The sequence below is a fragment of the Chiloscyllium plagiosum genome, unplaced genomic scaffold, assembly GCF_037043375.1.
Source record: "Chiloscyllium plagiosum isolate Xiang-an unplaced genomic scaffold, Cpla_swu_hap1 HiC_scaffold_7, whole genome shotgun sequence".
NCBI classification, from domain to species: Eukaryota; Metazoa; Chordata; class Chondrichthyes; order Orectolobiformes; family Hemiscylliidae; genus Chiloscyllium; species Chiloscyllium plagiosum.
Window position 1 is genome coordinate 10,699,091 of NW_028270145.1, and position 27,823 is coordinate 10,726,913.

General features: G+C 35.8%; 1 protein-coding gene across 7 annotated transcripts in view; it reads right to left on the minus strand.

Annotated features, from left to right (window-relative positions):
• Positions 1 to 27,823, minus strand: part of armc8 (armadillo repeat containing 8) — a 102,041-nt gene that overhangs the window by 20,161 nt on the left and 54,057 nt on the right. For all 7 annotated transcript variants that reach the window (XR_015757583.1, XM_087988697.1, XM_087988699.1 and 4 more), the window contains 6 exons: positions 16,992 to 17,074; positions 13,252 to 13,333; positions 8,374 to 8,460; positions 7,913 to 8,005; positions 5,694 to 5,843; positions 3,633 to 3,728 (listed from right to left, as the gene is read on the minus strand). Coding sequence is in view for 6 of the 7 variants with exons in the window: in XM_087988697.1 (XP_087844823.1) it covers positions 3,633 to 3,728; positions 5,694 to 5,843; positions 7,913 to 8,005; positions 8,374 to 8,460; positions 13,252 to 13,333; positions 16,992 to 17,074 (591 nt within the window). In the remaining variant the exon portion in view is untranslated. The remainder of the gene's footprint in view (positions 1 to 3,632; positions 3,729 to 5,693; positions 5,844 to 7,912; positions 8,006 to 8,373; positions 8,461 to 13,251; positions 13,334 to 16,991; positions 17,075 to 27,823) is intronic.

Below are 27,823 nucleotides of genomic sequence, written 5' to 3' on the forward strand. Positions count from 1 at the left end.
AGGGGAGAATGTTAGGAAGGTAACACAGAGAACAAAAATAATAAAGTGCCCTCCAGTCAGTCAAATCAAACAGAATTTATAAAAGGAGGAAACGGAACCATGAAAACTCAATTCTGAAACATCAATTTTCTTCTTTTCTTTATGAATGCTACCTGACTTGCCCAATGTTTACAACATTTTCTGTTTATTTCTATATTTCCAGCAATGACAGATAACGGAGATACAATTTAGTCTTATCAAATAATACTTTTATTTCTGTTAGCGATTAAACTCATGACATTTCTTCAACTTACTAACAATATCTTTGGTGAATACTGAAATCTGCATTGTTAATCTTTAAAAATGTTGAGGGAGAGGTGTAAAGACAAATGGACAGTTTTTTTTCCGAGAAGCAAATTCTAATTTGCAGTGTAACTCCAGTTTTGTGGTCTTTGCTTCACACTGTAACACCAGATTTGAATTACAACTTAAATTACAGAAGGGGTCCAGTAGATAACATTCATATTGACACCTCATCACTCCCAATGGGTGCTCGAACTACAATGTGTTAGGTCAGTTGGCTCAATGGCTCGTTTGTAATGAAGAGTGATGCCAACAGCATGGGCTCAATTCATGCACCGGCTGAGGTTACCATGAAATATTCTTCTTTTCAACATTTCCCCTTACCTGTCATGTGGTGACCCACCACCAGTCATCTTTCCCTCTAATGAGACAGCAGCCCAATAGTACAGTAGGACTATGATGACTTTACCTTTTTAATATGTGGTGATATGAAGGAAGCCTATATCCATATCTGAACAGGGCAGGTTTAACCTCAAATTATCCACCTTTGCTATTTGTTTGCGCCTTCAAATAAAGTGGCATCTTCAGACAGGATGAAAGAATAGTAGTGAGGCCTGGGAAATGTTCACGGAAATCATTAAATTAAACTTTATCATCAATGACCAGCCATACGATAAAGTAGTGGACATTCAATTAATTAGTCTAAGTAACAAAACTGTAATTGGATAGGGATATAAAAAAAGAATTTCTTCCATCTTAGGGAATCTAACAAATCAGTGAAAGCAGGCAGCTCTGTCACAGTGCTACTCTGGTTGTAATAGTTGACCCAGTCAAACAGTGCATCTGTTTGGATACAGAAGTAACACAGGTAGCTACTTTGTATATGCTAGGTAAAAACGAGGACTGCAGATGCTGGAAACTAGAGTCTAGATCAGAGTGGTGCTGGAAAAGCACAGCAGGTCAGGCAGCATCCAAGGAGCAGGAAAATCGACGTTTCGGGCAAAAGCCCTTCATTCCTGATGAGGGGCTTTTGCCCGAAACGTCGATTTTCCTGCTCCTCGGTTGCTGCCTGACCTGCTGTGCTTTTCCAGCACCACTCTGATCTAGCCCCTACTTTGTACATGTCCCATGCAACGCTGTTGAAGGAACCATTGGTTTAAAGTTTTAGAGCAGTGCTGGCTTCAACATTCCTTGGCAGTGAGATACCTATGATAAAGTTTGCCTGCAAATCAATTTCCAAAAAAATGGAATACTTCTGCAACTGCTTTTTGGCTGCACTGCAGCCCATGACAGCAGTTTCCTTCTAAAGTTTCCAAATAGATTTATTTTTGTCTGCAGGAAATGAACTTACGTGAAGGAGAATGTCAAGAATGTCAATCGTGTTGCAACATCTATTTTATCAACTTGTCTTTGATGTTTTTCATCATCCTCTTTCAAATATGGCTAGAGATGCTACCAGTAACCTGACGTAACTTTTCAGTCAATAACAATTCTTTGTAGCCAAATTGGAATATAATTGTTGCACCAAAATCTAGTTTGAATTAGTGTGCTCAGCACCACCATGAATGCATGTGATAAATTTCAGAACTCTGCACGTTGGTCAGTTTGTTCTTGTGTTTTGCAAATGTTGTTATACATTTTGTGTAAAAGCAAGGACTATCAAGCCTGCAATTTCTGCTGGTGCGCTATAGGAGCGGGAACATTGTAAATTCAGATACATCTCAAATTCCACTTGTTTATTTCTGAAAGGCAAATCTTTACCCTCACATTTTCAACATATCTCCAATACCATTTTTGAAATAATTACCTTCTCTGTCTGAACTTGCTGCATTCCATCCTCTCAGGTCCATATGACTCTGTTATCAAATCTGCTTATAAGGATGGTGGCTGCTGTCATCTGGCATGTTGACCCCTGTCTGGCACAGACTGAGGCTCAACTCTCAGGCACTTTCTTCTTTTGGCTCCCTTTTCCATGACCCCACCACTGAACATCAGGCTGTAGTTTCCAAGACTATTAAATACCTCATCTCCTCTCGAGTTCTCCCCTCCACAGCCTCTCACCTCACAGACGCCAATGCCTGACTTTTAATTGACTAAGAGCACAATTTGTACAAAAGCATCACATCATGATGTCATCTAGCTGTCTTAAAGGTACAGAGTCATTCTGAGACCCGTGCAATAAAACAACAGATTAATCATTCAAATGAAAAGTAACAGACAAAACACTAGGTTTTGAAGTACTGTAAGAAGTTAACTCTAACATTAAACAGCCTCTTCTGTCTTCCTCTAGTTTTGACTGTGTAGTATCAACACATAAATTATATAATCTGTGACCATACATCACAGGTGTTGCTGCCTCTTCTCTTGAACGGGGAACAGACCTCACAGAAAACTCCGAGCTCCAGAGGAAATCAATTAACCAAATAATCAATTATCCGAATGAAATAGTGCCTGCCCACCTCGTTTGGATAATTGAGGTTCCTCTGTATTTGCTTTTAGAATAGAGCTCCGTGTAGGCAGTATGTTTTGCCCAAGCTACACCATCAACTGTTGCCACCTACTACTGAGGAACAAAGGAATGCCAGATTTGTTACTGGATTTAGATTTCATTTCCATACCAAATAGCCAGACATTAATTTTAAGGTCCATATTTCAACAACTGTTTTTAATTTTTCCTCTGAATCAGCAACAGGGAGGCACCCAAGATAAATAAATGTTGACAAAGGGAAGCTGGAGAATAAATAGTGACTTAGAATGGAGTTATAGATTGCAATAAGTAATTTAAATACAAATATGAAACTAATTTTGAGATGCAACACTTCTACTGTTTCTAGTATAGACGTTAAAGACCTCCATTAGTCCAAAGTTAACCTGAACTGAGCAGATTCTTGGTAAAATATTATTAACTGTCAGTGAAGGTAGCATTCAGCATCCTTCCACTGACTCCTAATTAACTGCAGAGCCATAGTCTAGAACAGACCTCACTTCTCCAAAAGTATTTCACTTTTGGGGGCAGCCCTAATGCCTCACAGTATCAGGGACATGGGTTCGATTCCACTCTCGAACGAATGGAGTTTGTACATTCTCCCCGTATCTGCATGGGTTTCCTCCAGGTGGTCCTGTTTCTTCTCACATTGCAAAGATGGGCAGGTTAGGTGGAATGACCATGCCAAATTGCCCATAGTGTCCATGGACGTGGAGGCTAGGTAGATGAGCCATGGGAATGCAGGGATTGGATGGAATGCTCTTCAGAGTGTCAGTGTGAACTCGATGGTCTGAATTCCACATTGTAAGAATTCTTATTAAAAGAAAGATGTTTTACAAATATTTCCAAGAAAAATTAAGCTTACCTGTTCTTTAACTTCAATATTATGCTCCCCTTCAAGAATGAGGGTCACTGCTTGCATTATCTGTTTTCCATGTGTGTTCATTATCTGGTCTATGTGCTAACAATAAAACAGAGCTCCATTACGTTCTGAAAATTAAACTGAGCATACTTTTTTTCAATGTTGAATTGGTTTATACAACAACTCCATATAAATGCAATACAAATGAATGGGTCTGCACAGGAGACAAAAGTAAACTTGCAAAAGTTTATAGATGCTGCTGTAAATGCAAAAAGATAACCTAAACCAAAAATTACTCCTTCCAAAAATTTTTTCTCTTGTAAATAAAACTGAATCTGGACTTGATTTTTAATTGCAGATGTTGGTGAATTCAATGGAAAAAAATGAAGAATGACAAAACAAAGTTTCTTTTGTTCATTATAGGATGTGGGCTTCACCAGCCGGGTTAGCATTTATTGCCCATTCCTAGCTGCCCTTGAGAAGGTGATGTTAAACTGCCTTCTTGAACTGCTGCAGTCCATGTGCTGTAGCTGATCCTACAATGCAATTAGGGAGGGATTTCCAGGACTTTGACTCAACAATATTCAAGGAACGGCAATATACTTCTAAGTCAGGCCGGTGAGTGGCTTGGAGGCGAATGTGCAGGTGGGTGTGTTACTATGTATCTGCTGCATTTGTCCTTCTAGATGGAAGCTCCACAAGCATTCAGACAGGACTCCTACAAAATCAGCTTTGATTAGATGCAGGGCCTGGATGGCCAAAAAACAGCCTGCTTGACAGGTCCTGCTCTGAATTCAAGGAAGAACAAAGACAAGGCTTCAAAGACATTCTAAAACACCTCGTGAAGCAATGTTGTGCCCACTTGTATGCTATCATCCACAGGAAAAATATATGGGAAAGACTTGGAATTAAAGAAAGAAGTTCCAGTTGAAATGTTAATATCAGATTAGGATAGATGGGACGCAAGCTAACTTCTGATACAATTTCTAAGATTTTACTATGAAGTTCTGAATTATGATGTCTCACTAACATTACTTCTGAGAATATTATAATCTCTGAATAATACAAATGTCATTATCCCAAGACAAGGCCAACAAATATAAATATTCAGCATTTTAATATTCTGAAATCAGATTTTGCATAGATACCTTGTCAACTATTGTCGCTATACTATTTTATACACAATACTGGAATCCCAATCACATACAGTGTGCATTTCAAAGCTGTCAATGTGCTCCCCTTTAAGAGGGCCTGTCAATTTTGGCTGCACTCTCGGTGATGAGCAGGGGTTGCAAGAATTAATGCTTCCTACCAGTTGAATTAAATGTTCCTTGGCAGTTCTTTCTAAGCTGAAGGAATTTCAGAACACAATTGGTGAAAGTCTGGGTATTAAATTGCATGCCTGCCCTCTCAGCTGAATCATGGTAGAAGGAATCTCAAATGAGAAGAGAGAAGAAGAATGCTGAAATAAAATTTGCTTCTCATTAATCAAGTCAAGTGAGAAATGGTTAGTTGTGAAATTCAAAAGAGCAGAGCAGAACAATTTTATACGTCAAGCAATGGCAAAAATAACATTTCACACACACAAGTCGAAAACTCTCCAGAACCAAAAAACCTCTCCTGGAAATACTATTAATAGTTATGTATACTTTTTATCCACGCTGATATACATATGGCTGTCTGCAAATATATACAAGATAATATCTTACGGTCTCATCTAACAACCATAAAGGTTCCATTTATTGTTGTACTTCATGTAAGCTCTCTATAAAATTGAAAACCAAGCTAGGTGGTATTTGGAAAGGGCAATTTGTAAATGTTGTGAAATGTTACACACATATATAACAAAGTTTAAATCTTTAAATTGACATTGACCATGAGCTTGAAATGTATAATCTTGTATGCTTAATTTCTGATTGATTTCAGTACTTTATTCATATTTACACATTTGATCACAGACTTAAAGGTAAAGGCCATTTTAGCAGATGGATATCACAGTACTCAGAACTGGAGACAGAATTGTTAGAATAGTAAAGTTTTGATACTCAAATTACAAATACCTACAGGTCTAGTAGAAAGGAGATTCCTGAGGAGTCCCAGAGTCTTCATTAGTACATTCACATCTGAATCAGAGAGCAATCTGAAGAGTTGTTCTGTACTCAGACCTCGCAAAATATCTGTTTTTATCTTCTGATCAGCTTGAAAAGCCATATTCTAAAATGAATAAATCGCATGCTTTAAACTGCAATTTTTTGCCATCTACTTCTGAAAATTCATTTACCATATATTTTACGCGATATGTTTCTTAAACTTCAAGACTTCCCTTTGAAGTATCTATAGTATTTGAAAACTATGCCTAAGAGAAATGGGAGAAAGTGAGGACTGCAGATGCTGGAGACCAGAGTTGAAAAGTGTGATGCTGGAAAAACACAGCAGGCCAGGCGGCATCCGAGGAGCAGGGGAATCGATATTTCGGGCATAAGCCCTTCTTCAGGGATGAGAAATGTGCAGGCAATATGCAAGGGCAAAAAAAAAACAAGGAATCCTACATGAGGTATAGACAAAAAGATGCTTTCACAAGTTTCAAAACTCAAGTTAAAAAATATTCTTTTTAAAAAAACTACTGGTCAACTCATATCAGATGGCAGATTGCCAGAAGTTAAATTATATTATGTTTAACATGAATTTCATTTCACAACCTTTGCAATATTCAGTAAGAAGGGTATTCAACATAGTGACTAAGTGGTGCCAGTAAATTTTTTATGCAAAATATGACATATAAAAAATGTTTAAATTATTATTTAAACATTAGAGATGATCTTTCTCTGCACCTACTTTGTAGCTGTAACGCCATATTCTGGATGTTGTTCTGTTACCCTAATGTACTTATACAAGATATGATTTGTCTGGTTAGCATGCAAAACAATACTTTTCACTGTATCTTGGTACATGTGACAATAATAAATCGAATCAGATCAAATAATGTATGCCAAGTGCCAAATGTAAGACAAGTGTCCCATATACCCTGGCTCTCAATTCTGATCTCTCGCACCTGCAGTCCTCACTTTCTCAAAGTGGAATTTAACCCGATAAGATTTACAAGTCTGTTACCTGGGTTAGAGAGTTTGGGCTATAAGGAGAGGCCCCATATACTGGGGCTATTTTCCTTGGAGCGTTGGAGGCTGAAAGGTGACCTGATAGTGGTTTAAAAATTATGAGGGACATGGATAGGGTAAGTAGTCTTTGCCCCGGGTTAGGGGAGTCCAAAACTAGAAGGTTTAGGTTTATGGTGAGAAGGGAAAAGATTTAAAAGGGGCTTAACGGGAAACTTTTTTATGCAGATTGGTGAGAATGTGGAATGAGCTGCCAGGAGAAGTGGTGGAGGTTGGTACAATTATAACATTTAAAAAGCAACTGGCCTGGTCTGAGTAGGAAGGGTTTAGAGGGATATGGGCCAAATCGGACTGGATTTATTTAGGATATTTGGTCGGCATGGACAAGTTGGACAGAAGGGTCCGTTTCCATGCTGTATACCTCTAAGACTCTTAAGTGAGAGGCGATGCACTTTGGAAGAAGAAACAAGACAAAGGAGTAGTCAAGGAATAGCAGGATACTAGGAAACTCAGAGGATTGAAGGGATCTTGAAGCGCATGTCCACAGATCCCTGAAAGCAGCATAATAGGGTTAATAAGGCAGTTAAGAAGGTATATGGGACACTTGCCTTCAGCAAGTGTCCCATATACCTTACATTTTTAAATGTAATAGGTTGCCCCCCTCTAGGGAAGTAATGGAAAAGAATGCCAGCAAGGCGAATTCAGTAGACCGGTATGAATAGAAAGCTTTAAACATTTTAACTTAGAAGTCACACAATTGTTTTTTGGTGACATGTATACACTAGGCTGTTAAATACTGACCCTGTTCTGAAGAGATATCACAGAGAAGGGCAATTTTCTATGATATCACCAAATAATCTTAATATTGTTCATTGGAAAATAATTTTGTATGAAGAAAAAACTTGCAATCTCCTATATAAATTCTCAAATAATTCTCTCTTCTAGTGCAGAAACTGTTTCTGAATTGACTGTTGTTTTACAACTTTGCAACAATTATATTACAGAAGTACAAACAAGTCGCAGACCAAAATTCATCCAGATATCTCAACAACTAAAGAGTGGCAGGCATTTAAGAAGTTATTGAACCATTTTTTAAATAACATTAGATTGTAAGAATTAAATAATTAGAAGTGCACCAGTGTGATTAGTCATTTTATGAAATACTCTTACCATTAAAGCCCATATCCCATTAACTCGGAGGGCTGGATTTTCACTCTGAGTCAAGTTGCACAACAGCTCTACAGCTCCTGACTCCAAGATAGGCTGTAACATAGAAAATTAATTACAGTTTATTAAGAAGGAATTTTGCTAATTCCTCCCAAAAGGTCTGATTTTGATAAGGTATATATTAAAAAAAGTGTATTCTGACAAAAAGTATGCATTACATTGACACTCACCATTTCAGGCCAACTCACTAACAACTATGGCCTACTGATCATCTTTGACTTAAATAAAATTCACTCAGGCATTTTAAGAGAATATGATTTTAAATCTTATGTTTTCAAGATATATGACCTGAATAATACATCAAATGAATTACTTTAGCAGTCACCAGTTATCATTCAGACGCAATTAATAATTAATATGAATAGCAATAGTAACTATATGTCCATTCACTTGATAATACATACCTCTTTGCTTGGAGAGAATTCAAGCAGAAGATTGCACAGTGTTGATGACGCTACCACAAGAACCTCATCAGGAGCATTTTGTAACAACTGGAAGATAAAGATATAAAGGAAAATTTCTTCAAATGCTTTGTTTATTTCAACATGTTTTATCAAACAAAACGTTGGCTGCAATATGTTATATACTATACTTCAAAAACATTTAATTGGTTGTGAAGCACTTTGCTGCATTAAATGTCTTCTGCAACATGTCCAGCAACCTGCCCTCTCAAATTCCAACTGCCTTCCTCACAATAATTCCAGGTTTCATGTCACATGCAAATTTTTTAAAACTGTGCCCTGAACCCCAGAGAACTAATTATAAAGCTTTCTGGAGTCTGATAATTAATCATTTACCACAACTCTGTATCCAGCTCCCACAATCACTTTTAACATGCAAGACCAAATATACATCAGCCTTTTGACACTCATCAATCTCTTTGTTAATGCACAAAACTCAGTCAAGTTTCTTAGACACAATTTGTCTCTCACAAAACTATTCTTGCATTCCTTATTAATCCATATTTGTCCAAGTCTACCATTTACATTTCTTTTTCCTGAGCCAGAAGATCTAATTCAAAAGATCTTGTTCAAAAGTTCCACTTCCTGAAGATGTGTCATAATATTTGAAAATGGCTTGTTTATAAAGATATTCCACAGATTACATTGACTAGCCTACCGTTGTTGAGCTTACCCTGAAGCCTTTTTTGGAAAAGGGCATTACAAGTCAAATTCGCCAGTCCTCTGGCACAAACCTAATGTGTGAGGAGGTCTGGATGATTATGGCTAGAACATCTGCAATTTCTACCTTACTTCACTTGGATCCTTGGATATGCCCATTTGGTCCCGTTGACGTATCAATTTTAGTTATAGCCAACTTTCCCAGGTTTCAATTTCAAGGCCATGCAACAACTCAATATTTGTGCCCTTTCGCTGTGACCTCAGCAGCACCTTCTTCCTTGGCTAGTAAGAATGTTCAGCTGCAATCATGAAGTCAGCAACTTTGCCCTACCTCATTCAACAAGAAGGTATCTTCTACCAAGGATTTTTTTTTTTTTGCAACAAGATTAATAGCATGATGGTGAAATGCTTTGCCAATTTGTAGAGGGTGAGCCTCACTGATGAGGTTTCCTAGTATGGTGACAAAACGTCTGAAAATGAACCTTCCAGTTCAGTGAGCAAACCTACATCCAGAACTTCAACCTGGGCAACAAATCTTCTCAAAACTCACTAACAATGAAAGTTACACCAGTAAAATTGCATTACTATTGCAATGGGTCCCCAAGTCCAATTTATGTGTCATTGCAAAATATATGAAACATTTCCTAACTGCATCCATGTTTATATTCCCAGTATTGTTCACTAATTCAAGTTGTTCAGTGTTTGAAATGAATGAGAAAAGTTTGCTAATTTAGTAGACACTATTTTGAGAAACTAGCTTTAAAATTGGAATTTTTTTGTTCGTTAAAGCTTATCAAAAAGTTGACAAGGTCAGGCTACAAGCAAAGTACAGTCATAATACCAAAGAGCACCATTACTAACAGCTTGATTTATGAATTGAGCTAGTTTCACAATTTAACAATGAAATATTAGCAGTTCAGAAAACTGTAAAGTTTTGCTGAGCTGACATTTTTAAAAGGTACAACAGCAGTGATAGTATCCTGCTGAGTCATGGATATTAGTCTGCAGCAGTAACAATGTAGAAATTGCTCACAGTTGCTGACAGATTTCCATTCTTAAGTCAGTTAAATTATTAATGGCTGGGATTTTGGAGTCAACAGCAAAAAAGCATTACTCAAAGAAGCTGTGCATTAAGGTCTGGTGATTTTTGTGGATTTCACCTTCCTCATTGTGAAGTTGAATCTAGTATCAAAACAATCTGCAAACATCCAGCAATAATGATGTAATCAAGCATGCTACGCAGCCTCTGAGGTATTCTCACAGACAGCAACCATAGAATAAAATTCACTGATTATCTTCCAATGTTCATCCATTTTACAAAGTAAAATAATTGACTGGGACTTGCAGAATGCTGAAAATAAAATCATGATATTTAATAATCAATATGGAAAATGTTGACATTATACAAATATTGAAACAGAGAGGTTCTTCAGCAGTACTTTGACTTACATGATGATTAAAAATCCAACTACAATTCATTAATAAGACTTACACGTTTTGTGATTTCAACCCAAAAAAGCTTAAAAAAAAGGGAAGTTCTCAATAGTCAATGATTTCTAATTTAGTACCATTTGCAGAAACTCATCTGACCACCCAGTGGAGAAGCATTGAATCAATGAAAACAACTTTCTGGATTTCCACATTTAATTGAGCACATGCAGTCTCCAGAAGTTACTGTCAGTTTCAGATGACTAATGATGATAAATGCTGGCAGTTTCCCCTCCATTACTTAAAATATCGGTCACTATAGTGTCGCTTTTAAAGCGGTGATATTTAATAGCCTGGTTGCTAACAAGAAAAAATACAAAGAATTCGACAAGCATCTTAAAGTAAACAGAATGAGAGAAGTGGTTGGGCTGATTTGTGGATTGAATATCTTCTTTTATGATATAATGACACAAATTGAACTGTGTTGATGAAGTTAGAATAATACAAGGTGCTACCAAATGGAGACCTATTGATGGTAGCAGAAAACATGGCTGAGAAACTAAATGAACACTTGCTTCACTGTCAATCAATCAATGAAGAGGACTTTCCTAAAATGGTGGTAAACAAGGGTACTGCTGGGAGACTGGAGTGTATAAGAACAGATATAAGACAGACTCATAAGATTAGAAGTGGAGAAGTCACCTACTTAGATGGAGTGCGTCCAAGGTTCCTCATGGAATTAAGGATAGAAATTGTAATGTCATTGGCCACAATGACCCTTAGATTCACAAGTAGCACCAAAGGGCTGGAGAATATAAAATTTCGTATTTTTCAAAACATGATTTCAATTATTTTCAATGAAGGGAAAAGGGTAAACTTGGCAACTACAAGTCTGTTTAACATCAATGATGACAAACACTAACAATCATCCAAATGAAAATGGCAGTGCCATTGACATGCCTTGCTTGACTAATTTTAAGGTATTGGATGAGATAACAAAGAATGGATAAGTGTAACGCAGCTATCTCTATGATTTTAAAATAGATGCTTCATAAAGTATTAGGATTAATAGAGAAAAATTAAATCTATGGGATAAAAGGGGCAGTACTGTCTTACGTACAAAATTGATGAAAGGATAGTAAGATAGTTGTGCCAAATAGCTGTTTTTCAGAGAGGTATATGATTCATATGGTATAATGGGAGAGGTACATGGTAGAAGGGTCAGTTCGAGGCCCACTGTCATCTTTGATCTCTGTGAATGACTTGGGCATTGGTGGAGCACAATTTAAAGATTTGCAGATGTCATGGAACAAGGAAGTGTAAAAGACAATGACTTAGATTGCCATGGCCTTGAAGAAAATGGAGATTGACTGGTGGAATAAATGAAAACATGACAGATGAAATTTAACACCATTCAGTGCAAGGTAATACATTTGGGTAGGAAGCACGAAGAGACAAATATGCTAAATGATATAATTTTTTAAAGAGGTGCAAGAAGAGAGATACTCAGGAATATTACTGAACAAATCTTTGAAGATGGCAGTGTAAGTTCTCAAAACAATTAATAGAATTATAAAATTCTTCATAATAGAAATACAAAGTATAAATACATTCTGCTAAACATGGTGTAATGAGCCTAATTTTGGAAACCACACTATACGAACATGAAGTTTTGAAGACGTTTACTAAAATGAATCCAAAGATATAATGTAGATAGACTACAGTAGCAGGGGTTGTTCTCCTTCAGCAAAATTTTGAAGGCTTTATATCGGGAAATAGGGAAATATTTCAATGGTCCAATGACTGATAAGCACAGCATATAGATATGAACTGATTGGCATAAAAATCAGAAATGGAATGAAGGTTTCTTTTTCTTACTCAAGAATTGACTTGGAATGCATTGCTGATTGAATGGTAAATGCAGATTGTATACTAGTCTTCAAAGGGAACTGCATAAATATGTGATGCAGAAATACATTCTAGAAAATTAAGCAGCAGCAGAGACATTTCAACCTGCCATGTTAAACTTGCTGGCTTTCACTCTGAAGCATGTCCTTTTAGGAAAAAAGTAACATATGACCATTATATCTTCAGATACGACATACACCGTATCCACGATTATAAGTTAATGAAAAAAACATTTTTGCTCAGGTTTATATAAATTATATTTTAGCCTGTATACCAAGTACAATCAGTTGTTAGTAGTGCACTTGGTATGTGACTTACCCAGTGCACCAGTGACCTTTCTGGTTACGGGCAAAGTGGCACAGTGGTTAGCACTGCTGCCTCACAGCGCCAGAGACCTGGGTTCAATTCCCGCCTCAGGCGACTGACTGTTTGCACATTCTTCCCGTGTCTGCGTGGGTTTCCTCCGGGTGCTCCGGTTTCCTCCCACAGTTCAAAAATGTGCAGGTTAGGTGAATTGGCCATGCTAAATTGCCCATAGTGTTAGGTCCAGGGGTAAATGTAGGGGAATGGGTCTGGGTGGGTTGCGCTTCGGCGGGTCGGTGTGGACTTGTTGGGCCGAAGGGCCTGTTTCCACACTAAGTAATCTATGGAATAGTATCACATACATAACTGATTTATTTTCTATTACACTTTACAACTCTCAAATTAGTGATACCAACAAAATTAATTTCCTAACAGCAGGAGCTCTATTGAGACAAAATATTTTAAAATTATTCTGGAATTACAATATAATTGAAGTTCCTTAAAATAAGTGCCATTACCTACCTTCATTAGTGGTTTCCACACTGTATGATCCTGAAAGCTTGTCCGGAGTTGTTGTACTGATCTAGACAGGCTATGCAAACACCTACAAATGGCAATCAGAACAGTTACTAGTCTTTAAAAAGAAACAGAATTAAATGAATGGGAATGGAATGTTTGATTATCCCTTAACCATGCAAGATTAAACAGCGATCAAACATTAGTGATCATTAGCAGATAAATTAAGCCTAACTCCAACAATACCTGAAGGAATAAATCAGGTAATGCTAATCTAAGAACTGCGTCAAAAAAATCTGACAATATACTCAGAACATGAGCAAAGGATAAAAGCTTAGCAGAAGAACTGCACAGTTATTTTAAAACTTTACTTTGTAGGTGGGAGATATAATACATGAGTGTTTACAGAAAACTAAAGATTATTGTAGGGAAGAATTCAAATTAATTTAAAACATACAAACTGTGAAGAGATAAGTTGATGAAATCACGTGAAATCTTTAGACCTTAATAGCATCTACACCTACTAAATGTAGGAGGCAAATAAACTGGGGGCATTCATTATAAACCGATAAGGCTCAATGAATTTTGGGACAATAAGATCGAGCTGAAAGTAACATTTAAAAAGATGAAAAACCAAGTAATTACAGATGAATGAGACCAATGTCAGTAATAGGAAGATTTTAAGAATACAATTAAGTGGAGTAAAAGTTCTCTTCAAAAAATGATTTTGGAAAAGGTGGAGCATGTCAGTCAACTTATTAGAGGTCCTTGTCACAGTAGGGGCGCAGAGACAATTAAGTGATATATTGCTATTTTTGTACTGTTTTGAATTGCATTGTTTTGTATTTGTTGTAATATTTAAAAATCTATTTTTTCTTAATAAAAATATATCATTAAAAAAGTGATATATTGATTGGTTTAAGATTCCGATCACGAGCTAAAATTGAGGCATGTGGAACTGAATGGAAAACTGGTTGGAAGATGAAAGTAGACAGTATAGCAATATGATTGTTAATACTCCCAAAGATCCATATTATTTCTCAACTTTTCATATTAGATTTTGAGATAGACTGTAGGTACGCAAAGATAGCAAACACTAAATTGTGAAGACGATAGTACAAAATTACAAAAGAACCTAAATGGAAAGTGCAGATGCAACTTAACGAAAAGTGAGGTAGCACACTGAGAACTAAGACTGTCAGATATGCTTAAATAATTGGAAAATACTGGAGGACTTATGCAATGTTTTAGGGGCGCGGGTACACAAATCATTCAAAGTTTGCGTTCAATTGAAAATAGCAATCAAAAAAAAAAGATACAGACTTTATCACAAGCAATATAGAATACAAACAGAAGTATTACTTCAATTATACAGACTGGCCATGAAAGAAAACCCAACAACTATTCACCAGTAAAATACCTGGAAGATTAAAAAAAAAGTCAGTAGACATTGGGTTGTTACTCAATAGTTGAGTCTTAATGATTATTTGAAACACATTAGGCAGATAATGAAGACATATTTATTGGAAATCTACAACAAAATAGCACATTATTAGGACTCCAGTTGAAGGCAAATCTAGGAATGATTTTTCCTCATTGTACTATGACAAAATCAACTGATACACTTGATGTATGCCTCAAGAGAAAAGTGAAGAAAAGACAGCTAGATGGGACTAAAGAGAATCAGCAGGGTTAACAGAGATGATGGCTTGAATGGCCATATCAATGTCAAATTTGAACCTGCATTCCAGATTAAGATTGTCTACTCAAAGTTAAATTCAAAAGTTAAAAATCACACAACACCAGTTTATAGCCCAACAGGTTTATTTGGAAGCACTAGCTTTCGGAGCATTGCTCCTTCATCAGGTAGCTATGGAGCAGGATTATAAGACACAGAATTTATAGCAAAAGATCAGTGTCATGCAACCGTTACAATATATTGAACAAACCTAAATTCTAAAGGATTAGTGCCAAAAATCAAGCCATCCAACTGCGTTTTGAACAGATCACAAGAAAAATGAGAGGTTTTTCAGTTAACCTACAGACAAAATCCCTATTACAGTATTAAGCGTTTTCTTAAATAAACCAGCATCAATATAAAATCTTTCTTTCATTAATTATTTGTCTCCTTATGCCACTATCAAAATGTAACTTGAGAATTTACTATTTCTACACACCTACTATACTGGCATAACTAGAGAGGTCGCCTCCCAATTGCCTCAATCTCAGGTTGAACAGCTGAATTATTTTTGTCTTTTCTCATAAATCAGTCTTCTATGCCTGGGACGAGTCTCTACCACCTCAGATCAATCTCTTAACTAAGGGTTCTCTAGTAAATCTGACATATATCAAAAGAATAAAAGAGCTCCAGCCCCTCAAGCCTACTGTCATTCAACAACATCATGGTTGATCTGCCCCAAGCGTCAACTACACTTGTGTTGTACAGCATAGTTATCAATGCCCTAATATTTCAAAAATCTTCCCTTTAAATATTTTCAGCAACCAAGCCTCCACAACTCTCTGGGATAGAGAATTCAAGATACTCATTGTCCTCTGGGAGAAGAAATTCCTTTGCATCTCCCTTTTAAACGAGTGTCCCCTTATTCTGTAACTTTATCCCCTAGTTTGAGATTCCTTCACTCATGGAAATCTCTTTTCCACATCGATCCTCTCAAGTCCCCTCAGAATCTTGCAATTTTCATCTTTCATTCTTCTAAACTCTAATGAATAAAAACCTGTCTAGTGTTCTTGTTAAATGAAACTCTTCAGCCCAGGGATCAGGTTGTGAATCTCTTCTGAATAGCCACAAAAATTTAGTGACCAAAACTATATACAGTACTCCAGGTGTGGCCTCCACAGTCTGTACAGTTGTAAAAAGACTCTATTGTTAGGGAGTTGGAGTTCAAAAACAAAGACCAAAGTTCCATTTGCCTTCTTATTTACTCTGATGTACCCACGTGCTAAATTTTTGTGTTTCATGTACTAGAACTCCCAGATCCCTCTGTGCTGCACTTTTTGGAATTTCTCTCCAGTTAAATACTGACTTTTAATTCTTCCCACCAAAGCGCATGACCTCACACTTTCAGAGATGATGTCCAAGACTATAACTCAAAACAATCTTGTGGACAAAATCAAGTTAACATACAAGTTTACATGATTGCACATTGCACAAAAATCAATATCAAATTGGAATTTGCCTAACTAGTTATACTCATTAAAATGCATCTTTGAATTAGTAAATTATTCTATTATTCCCAGATCAATAGATTTGCTGAATTTAAATTTCTGGAAAAAAATTACATTTCAACCATGAATGCTAAAAGTTGCCCTCCAGGCAGTTGAAAAGTTGAAAGCTTAGCCACAAAAGGGTCAGATCAACTTTTATTTTAATTAGCTCTTTAATGTGGTCATTCTTTCTCAAAACTAGAATTTACTTTTTATCTGTCATGCAACTAATCATTTGAAATTGACAACGCATATGCATTATATTGCAGTAAAATTTTATTAGTAGTAGTTTAAGAATAACTCTTCAAAATAAGTACATAAACTTCAATGTCATGGATAATCATAACCTAGCCAGTTGCTATCTTTCATTCTGTACTTTATTTTCCTTGGAAAGTGCTATGACAGTATTTATTGAGACAATTAAATATTCAGTGTCTGTTGAGCCAACGCAACATGAATCGCTACTTTTACTTTAGAATGATCAAATTGTATTTCAGACAGGAAAGCTCAGGAATCCATACCTTACAGCAGCTAACCGCACCTTGATACTAGACTCAGCTAAGCCAGTCACAATTCGATCCATCATATTTTCAGTCTCAATAATCTGTAACAAAAAGATAACAAGAGCATAAGCAATCAACATGGTTTGCAACTTCACAAATTCACTGAGACATAATCAAATTAAGTATTTATAATTTACAAATATATTACTTTAGCTGGGGCTTAGTAAAAAGCATACAAAATATTCAAACAGTTTTCACAAACATTGCAATTTCCCAACACACTCATTACAAAATTTATTGTATCCAGATGCTGTAATGAAAGCATATCTGCTTGTCTTCTGTTGTTTCAAGCTATCATTATCAACCTATTAGTCATAAATTGGGATCAAGTTGGTCTCCATATTCTATTGCCCAATATCATCACTCTATGTTTTATCATCCACAAAAGAAACCTCAACAGAGTAATAATGTTTGCAAGCAAATAAAAAGCCATCCATGCGGCAATTGTTCCTGAAATGAACTGGTCTTGTAGGAAGCTCCCATGCAGTAACAATCGTTCATCTCTTGGTAACTCAGCCAATCTAAGAAATAGAGATCAAACGTATCATCTTGGTTGGCATTGTTGGTCTTTCAAAACAGTAAAAGGTTAAGTTTTCAGAATCTTTTAAAAGTGATAGTAAAAGTTGACCACTAAGAGACAAATTATAGATAAGTATTTCTCAGATTTGGTTACTTTGATTTCTCTGCTTCAACATCTATATTCTAGAGATGGAACAAAACATAAAAATAATTTGTTGGACTGATTTCTTTCATAACAGTCCTTCCTTCATTCATGGAATAAACATGGATCAAGTAAAGCAGAAATCTATCTTGGTCAATTTGTAGAGATACAAAGGCTTGTAAAATCTTTTCTTCCAGTCTTTGATTAAACCTCTCAAATTAGATTTTCATCCTGGCCACAGCACTGAAATGACTCCCAAAGTCTAACCTTACGTCCTGTGACTAATTGTTGTGCATATGACTCTATGACTCTTATCTCTTTCCATCCTCCTTGACCTGTCTGCAGCCTTTGATACAGTTACCACACTACTCTGATCCGAAGTTATCTTTTCCATTATCCAGCTGCTTTCACCAAATTATACCGTCTCCTGAAATGGCACTGTTACCTCTGGAATACACCATGATCTATCTTCAGTCCTCTCCCAATTCACATCCCAACCATCCCTTACCAATATTTCCACTACCATTTCTCAAACTATCTATTGTCTCGGATTTGTCATTCTGTTTGTCTAACATTCCATGTTGGACGAGCAGAAATTACCTTCAAATAAATATTCAAAAACAGAGACCCTTACCATATGCATTGGAAGGAATATAGGAACAGGAGTAGATAATTCAGTTCATCAAGTCTGCTCTACCATTCAATTAGACCATGGCTGATCATCCAGCTCAATATCATTTTCCCTCACCATCTCCACAATCTTCAATATGATCGATTTGGAGGAATCTATCAATTTCTGTCTTGAACCGGTCCAAGGATTGAACTTCCACAATAGGAACAGGAGCCGTATTTTAAAGTGCTCATTTCTATCTTCATGTTATTCGATTCTGCCTCAGCTCAAACTGTGGAAATCTTCATCTAAATGTATATGTATTCCAGACTCAATTATCACCATGTTTCCCCATCTAGCCAATCACCTTGATAAACTAAGCTACCACAAATTCTGTTCATGCATCATTTATGTTCATTATCCTAGTCCAACAATGCTGAAATCTCAACCTAATGTTCAAGTCACTCAATGACTTTGTCCTTCCCTATGCCTGCAATCCTCCCACATCTCTCTCTCTCCTTTCGATTCTGGTTTCTTTTCCTGAACTCTCACTTTCAGCCAAGGATCTAGATTCCCTCCTTAAATTTTTCATCCACTCCAAAACCGCACCTTTCATAAGGTGTCTCCATAAGCTCAACAGCAATTTTCTATTTTGAGAAACATCTTGTAATATTTTACTACATTAAAAGGTGTTTATTAAAATTCTGGTAGCAGTTGTGAAGGCAACACTCAGTCACAAGTTCCAGGTGATCACTGAATTCAATCCCTTAAAATCAATTTACAACTGCCCTGTCCTTGTGCAATACTTCTCAAAATGCAGTGGTCTTCAAGAAAAATCATGTACTTAGATGGTCAACTTGGCAACACGCAGCCATCCAATCAAGGATATCATTTCCGAGGCAGACCTTCTGTGAAACTGAGATATTTGCATCAAGCCTCAGCATCACAACACTCCCACCTGCTCTCAGAAATAACTGGCTCACCAGCTTTCAAAAACAGTCTCCTTAAAATGTCTTTCACTTAGCATCTCCCCTCCACAAAGACTCCAAATCAAGCAGCAAAATTTTGTTTTTAGTTGATGGAGCAGTACTTACTGCCCGTTGAAAACATTAAGAGACAGACAATAATGCAGTGCAGGACTGGAGTTCAATGTAAACTAAGTAGAGAAAGAAGCCCCTTCCGGAAGGGCACAAGTGTTCCACTGGCTTTTATAACAACCTGGCAGTTTTCATTGTCCATTTTTTTCATGGTGCTAGTTCAGCAACCAATTAAATTTAGTTTTACTTTTTACCATCATGGCATTTAGCCTCAGGATTTTAATAGCATTGTTAGCCCTGTAACATAACCACTCAGCCCCTGTACTCTTTAAGGAAACGCAAAGACAACACATCCACTTTCACACTAATTGCTTTTGTTAAATTATCACTCCACATGCAAGCAATTTTGAAATTAAAATGAAATATACTAAGATGCATTTTGATATAGTTATTTCAAAACTAACTTTAGGTCACACAATGCGTATTAAATATAAATCCTGAAGCTACTGAAAATTTTCCAGCTGGTCCTGGATTGATTGGACTTAACTTTAAAACTGATCATCACAGAGTACATTTTATCAAAATCTTGTTCATAAATTGGTATATGCAAAAGAGATAAAATAACTACAGAACAATCATTGATTAGACATTACTGCATCTCTATTATTCAACTGATACAATCGTTTTTAATCCCAGAGGGAGAAAAACAGCATTTTAGCAAAGCTATATAGGATCTGTTTTCAAAAGGTTCTTTTCAAAAAATGTTCTTGATTAGATTAGATTTCTTTATGACTTTATTTTAGCAATGTATGCAATAAGCATTTAAAGTTAGGTTATTACATTAAATCAACTTAAGTGACCATGAAACTCTTGCAAAGTGTAACTTTTAAATAGCCATTATAAGGTAACCAGTCTCAACTCAACTAACATCACCTATTGAAAATTGATGCCTATAACAAAAACCTCAATACTGGGGTGCAGAATCAGTTTTGAAAACTTGTACCCCTAAAACATTTGTTCCTGGAAATTTACATCTTTATTAACTGTGAAATTCAAATTTATGTTAGAAAATGAAATAAATCCCATTTCAATTTGCATCTTTAATTCTTTACAAATCTTCTGTTCTAAAGGCCTTCTTGACTGAAGATGGATTTTTAAAAAAAAAAATCATATGCCAAATTCATATTTAGTTAATTATTTTGTGGTATAGTGGAATCATAGAAAACTATCACACCAACGAATCAAGCTGCAGTTGTGACAAGATTCCCTCCCAGTCTTCATTGTCACACGTAGCTCCCAACTGTAGTTGCAATAAAGTTACTATTTAGACAATCGGTTTAGATTAAACCCCAAGCTCAAAACATTTGAGGCTTAAGGCTGATGGTGATAATAGTATGATAATATTGTTGAAAGACTGATAGATCACAGAAACACTATACCGTCTTCCCTATTTTCTAGCCAAGGAAGGTGACAATAAAATCTCTGCTTCTTCAAGTCAACCCCAACAAAATGAGTTGCTCTGCTTCTTGGAGGAATAATCGGGTGGGGGCAGAGAGAGACAGGTGGATGGAGACAGTAGTAATCCACATCTAAATATTTCATGTTTAGTGGCAAAAGGATCCAGCATGCAACTTTAGGAGGGTGTATTTGATTTCACACGCACAGATTACATTTTAAGAGAAAGTACATCTTGAGCGCATATTATTTTAAAACCTCTCTGAAAGCTTTTTGCAGTGGGACAGGATTGACAATCCCCACTGCTTATACTAGAATGCTTGTGTAAATGAAATTTGTTCGTTAAGCACAACAAACAGAGGTATAAGTCAGACTCATTGAAAATTAGAATTTTGTCTTCCTTAGGCTACACTTTTACGATACAGCCTTTGAGCAACTACTGTAGAGCATCAGCAGCCACAACCATTCCTCCAAGAAATTTCACTCTGATTTGTTTCCAATCAGGATGCATGCCATCTCAGTTTGTTCTATAATTTTAGCATTGATGCAAAGTGAAATGATACTACAGTTGCAGAAAACCAAATTTAATAAAAGTAAAATTGGAACAGTTATTTCTATCCAGATAAGCATCATTTGCATAACCAGGGTTACTGGATACACACTACATGTTGGTTAAATCCTTCTCCTCCAAATAAAACATGCTTTTATATTGTATTTAATCACATCTCAGAATGCATCACTATGTATTGCAATTATTTCTATGTTGGCAAATGTAAAAGCCATACTGCCAGCAACAAAAACAAACAACAGAAATAAGTTGTTTCATGACATTAGCTAAGAAAACATGCCCTGAAAATTGATACAACTCTGTTCTTTTTGAATAATGAAAAGTCAGCTTTAACATCCACAGAAACAGGCATCTTAGCTTAACATCTCACCCAAAAAATGTTACCATCAAGCACTCTACATTCAGGTGTCATCTTAGTGTTTGAACTCAAACCTAAGGATAGAAATGGAACTTTCAACCTTCTCATTCACTGATGGAATTGCTGCTTAATGAGCAAATCAGCCAAAGTTGTAACCATCAAACTAACAAGGCTTTACTACCATATTTCTACTAATCAATAAGCAATTAAATATGGTCATGTTACATTACAATGGTCCACTCTGAACTTGCTGTTCTATTTTATTCATTAGAAAAGTTGTTGAATGAACATAACAGAATAGCTAGCACATAGTGGACCACTGTAATGTTACCATGCCTAATTACTGTGCCTGAAAATGTATGCACATACAGTCATCAGTTATTCAATGACTTTTCATATAGTTTTAATTAGCATTGAGATTTGATCACCATCAGCAGCACATCTCTGAAATGATCAATTATTTAAAAAGAATGTAATCAGACATTTCATGTATATTTTAAACAATGTCTATTGATGACATGCAGGGTTTTGAGCCAATTGCTGTTATTAAAAAAGTTCAAGAAGGTAAATGATCAATGCAACTACTAACTGGTACATCAGGCATTCTCCTTTACACTGCCAGCCTAACTCCCAACTAATTTTGATCAGGACCTGTTAATAAAACTACTGATATTTAAAGAAAACCAGGTATGTTGGTTGATGAAAATGCTTTGTAATAATTTAATCATGCACCAAACCCTTCAATTATTTTTAATATTAGGAAGCATTAGAAGATGTAGACAGAGGTGACTGAAAAAAAGACAAAATGTATCAATTTTGGTGGTTACAAAGAATAAAGGAGATTATGAATAGGTAGTGCAATACCAATAGCAGTCACAGATTTCCTCGTACAACATACATGCTTCTTCAAGAGAAAAGATACATCTTCAACATACATTTTATTAATGTAACTTATGACATTTATGGCTCATGAATGTTTTAACAACTTTATTGAAAATAATCTTAAATTGGGAACCACTATAATCAAAATTTAAATTCCTTGCTGATATGGAACTCAATAACTAATTTATTAAAGTTTGATATCATACATTACGCTTTTTAAGATTTCATTTTTAAATCTAAATGCCTCATAACATGTCTTCATTGTTATGTTATTAACGAAAGCAGGAATAAGCTTAAAGCCTCATTAAAAGGCAAATCAGATAGACAATATGGTAAAAGGAATTTTCCTATAACGTGTAATATGGCAACCTCCAATAGGAATGCAATGCCATCTTACAGTCAGCTGCTGATTCACTGTAAAATGAGGAACTTAAATGCATTAAGGAAATTGAAAATTGTTACCTAATCTTCAGATTGCTTGGAAAATAATTTAAACCCCAGTTTTAGATCGCCCTTCAAATCACTTAAAATCCCCAAAAATATTTAATGCAACAAAATCATGAAATCTGTAGCTTTAATAAATCATTTGCTCATACCTTTATCAAAAATGTAAGTCAGTCATTAGGAACCAAAATAAATAATTAAATCTGCTGCATTCATATATAAAAATCAAACATATATCTATCCTTTCATAGTCGATGGAAGAAAATCTATTAGAACATACCCAATCTACAACATTCTGAAGGTACTTGTACCTTAAATTTAGTGTAACTTTACAGCAGTTAGTCAATCCCATGAGAGTAAAACAGTTTGCAGAGATTTGCAGTTTAAACCGTTAAATTGCTAACAGAATGAGCAGCACTTTTAAATACTGGAAGTTGTTTTACATCTACAGTTTTAACAAATTACCAATTAAACAGCAGTTAAAATCAGAATGCCACCAAAATTACTTCTATCTAGGGCATCAATTTTGCTATGCACATTTGTATTGTTCTGTTGCTTGGAACTGAATCACAGCATAGATTCCCTACAGTACACAAAGCTATTCAGCCCATCAAGTCTGCATCAAAAAGTCTCCCACCTTGTTCCTGGAACCCTGTATTTACCACGGCTAATCCACCTACCCTGCACATCCTTGGACACCATGAGACAATTCTGCATGGCCATTTCACCTAACCTGCACACCTTTGGACTTGTGGGAGGAAACCAGAACATCTGGAAGAAACCCATGCTGACACAGGGAGAATGTGCAAACTCCACACAGACAGTCATCTAAGGCAGGAATCCAACCCAATTGGAGGGCTTTCGAAATCTTCTGAACTCTTCACTGGTTTTTGAAATGAACTATTGATGGTGAGTATTCTAATTTTGTGGGGGACCTTTCTGTACTGAAACCTGAAAGATGAGGAATGTCGGAGCTAAAGAATGAAACACTTTTATTTCAGGCAGTATTTTGCACAACATATCCTGCCATGTGCAGCATAGACAGGTACAGTGACAGCTTCAATTATGCTGTTCCAATAATGAGCCTTAAACACAACCTCATAAAAAAGGCTTTATTATATTTTAGATGTATATTTTTCTCTAGGTACTAAATTTAATTTCCTACTTGCTATTCCAAAAAGGAAAATCATTTAAAATAAATTGTTGAATTGAAACTGCTTTTTGCAAAAGCATCAAACAAGGAGAATCACACTGGCAAACAATGTTTATCCTGAATAGCTATGGTAAGAAATGGGATGGGTGGAATACCATCAATGTCTTTAAGAAATCATAATATTATCAAGAGGAAAGTTCACACAAATAAGCAAAATAATGAATAAAACAGTCACAAAGATTTTTAGTTGCTACTATAATGCACATAATAAGCCACATGACAGTACAATTCTAAGCTATTCATAGGCTCCCTACATCTGTCCCCAGAAACACAAAAGAAATCTAAAAGCCTAAATATTGGACAGTATGCAAAAGGTTATTTTTAAATTCATAGCACAGCACAAATTGGGTAACTATCTATTTTGAAGAAATAAAAGTAATTACTATGATAAAACAAGAGGACACCGAACCAATTGGAAATTAATTAAAAACATTTAAACCTTATTTCAAAACCAGAAAACTGCTTTGGAGTGGACAGGAAAGGCAGAGTGCAAACAAAAATGTCAGACAAGTTACTACAATTGATTTAATTCAGACACTATGTGATGTCAGTTATTGGCCTAGGATCTCTTGAAAATATTATGAAGTATTTGAACACAGAGTGGAAAGAGTTTAAACGACTCGTGCTGTAGGAGATGACTTCATGCAGAAAGTATCTCAACTATGTCCTGGAAAACAATTTCTATTCATTTTCTAACTGTGAAAATAAATCAAAAATATATTTATAAATGTTGTCAACAATGTTGAATAGGCCCAAGGTAAAGGATCCTATAACTCATCAGTTAAAATTAATAAGATGTGGAAACAAATTATTTGGTGCAGTGAGATGCTATGTCCAGTTTTACACAAGCCTTGGTTCAGTAGCTCAAAATTCTGGGCACTGAACATCACAATTCATTCTTTTAATATTCTTAAATTATAGACCCAACCCAATTTTATCAAATAATGCAATTGATAGTTATGCATGAATTACCATATTGATGATTCATGCAAAAACATATTCAAAATCAAAGGATATACTTCATGTTAGAGCTATATAACTGCACAGGCCATGGGTAGCAGACAGCAGAGGCCCTGGAGCATAAACGCACAAGTGTGAATATGGAATGTAGTAGAGTGCATCTTTTCAGGTATTTGAAAATGCAAAATTTCCAGTAGTGGGCACCGTCTTGTTTCTAAGGTTCTACCTGTGTTGTATATTTACACCACTAAATTATTCTACTTAATGCTATTTATTCTGAATAGCAAATATTTTGCATAACTTAAATGACTGAGTTTCATAACTTGCAGATTTAATAAGTCCAATTGATCATTATGTTGAGAAATTTTATACATAACCTTTGAACTTAATATTCTTTCAGATAGTGCCCAATGTTTGGACAGCAAGGCAGACAGCCACAATCACTAATAATTAGTAACAGTAGAGCTTTCTAATGAGACAGCAAACAGCACAAAGCAAGCATGTGAATGCAGAAAAAGGTTATATTTTAAGTTTTATTGAAAATTTTTCATTGAGGGAGGTGGATTTGAGAAATAGACTAATATGAAACTATAACGCAGATTCCCAGTCAATAGATTAAGCAGTGGAACACCTGCTTACTGTCTACAAATGAATAATGAATGCTTCAAGATAAGGCAGTTAAGGGTAATGAGTGAATTTTGAATCGATTTGGTTCCCAGCTATGCTGATACAAGGTCAGATCCAAATAAGTGCCTATATATAAATGTAATTCAATCGTTGGTCTTCTGTTACATTAATATAACATACATAGGACTGTTTTATTCCACGTCCAAACATAATAAAGGACATGTTAGCATGAACAATAGCAGTCAGAATGCAGTTATTAATGAACAATACATGCATAAAGAACAAGAAAGAACTAGCATCCACTAATAAGTGAAAACAGTTCCTTAAAAAAATTACATGCCATGGAAGTACATTAAAAAGGCCTGTTTTGATGAATATCCTCAGAAATCATATGGGAATGAGGTACTATGCATCTTTATTTGCAAATTCCTAATTTATAGCTTATAAAACTGCCTTAAGCTCTATGACAGGACAGCGTATGAACACTATTTGAGTGTATTTGCATTGAAAGTACTTGCACATAATATAACCAAATTCACATTACTTTTCCTTTGGGATAATAACCCAAAGTCAAGTTTATAAATTGGGCCACACAAATTATAATCCAAAAAGGTTTATCCAAAAAATATTCCTCAATCATTGGTCAAGTCTCACTGCACATTAGAAAGAATGTCAAATGGCTTGAAGTTGGAACAGAGATTCACCAGAATGATAGTGGGTCTTCAGTTATGGTAAGAAAACTAGAGAAGTGGGATTGAGTTTCTCATAAAAGGAGTGTTTAAAGGGAGATTTTATTGGGGGGGGGTCAAAATTATGGTGTCTAGAGTAGATAGGGAGAAACAATGTTACATTTAAAGAAAAGTTCAAGCAAAAGAAAATAATTGGATGTAAAAATACCAAAGTGAAGGAGGAATTTCAATCATTTGAAGAGAGATCTAGACTTGGTGGATTAGAACAAAGGACTGATGACTAAAACAATAAATTACAATGGGGGCACTCAAAGAGAAGATAGTGGAGAAAGGCAGCAATTCAAAGCTAGGATGACTATAGATACGGAGCTAAAAACAAAATAAAAGAGTAATCATAAATTTCACCTGATAAATTCAGTAGGGAACCAAGCAGATCATAAAATGTACAACAAAGGGGTGAAAAAATAGGGGATAAAGTCTGGCTTGAGGATCAATTAGCAAGTAACATAAAAGAACGTGGAAATATATTTTATAAATATACAGAAATGAACAGGATGATCAAAAGCAAGGGAGATTGATTATGAACAAAAAATATCTTGCAGAGGCAGTGGGCATAGCTGTAGGATTAAGAAATCTTTTACCTTTAATAAAACAAAGAAATGCTGTTAATGTCACAGCAAGAGAAATTATATAAATAATAGATCTGGATACAAATATTAACAGTATTCAAACTACAAAAGTCACCTGCTTCCAAAGAGCTACATCCTACATTTGTTGAAAGAAGCAAGTGCAGTGGTTCTGGCCACAACGGGAGAGGTATCAGAGGACCGGAAACCTTAATATATTATACACTTGCTGAAACAAGGGACAGAAAGAGGGAGGAATACAACCATTACCAATCAATTGGTCATCTATTGGCAATGATAAAACAGAGATCTTATTCCAGACCAGAACTGATTGGTATTTAGGAAAGTATGGGTTAAACAACGACAGTCAGAGTGGACCTATGGCTACTTGCTTGCTATGGCTATGCCGTTGATGTGTAATTAAACTACCAAAAGACATTAGATAAAGTACCACATAGTAGACATCATAGCAAACGTTTGTAGGATTAAAGGCATAGTGTGGATACAAAATTGGCTGAAAGACAGAAATCAAGAGTAATGGTGAACGGTTATTTTCTCAAGACAGGACGAATGCATGGGCAGTAGTGTCTTCCAAGTATTGGTATTGGGATCTTCGCTCTTATTAATATTCATTAATGACCTGGATTCAGCATCCTTTCA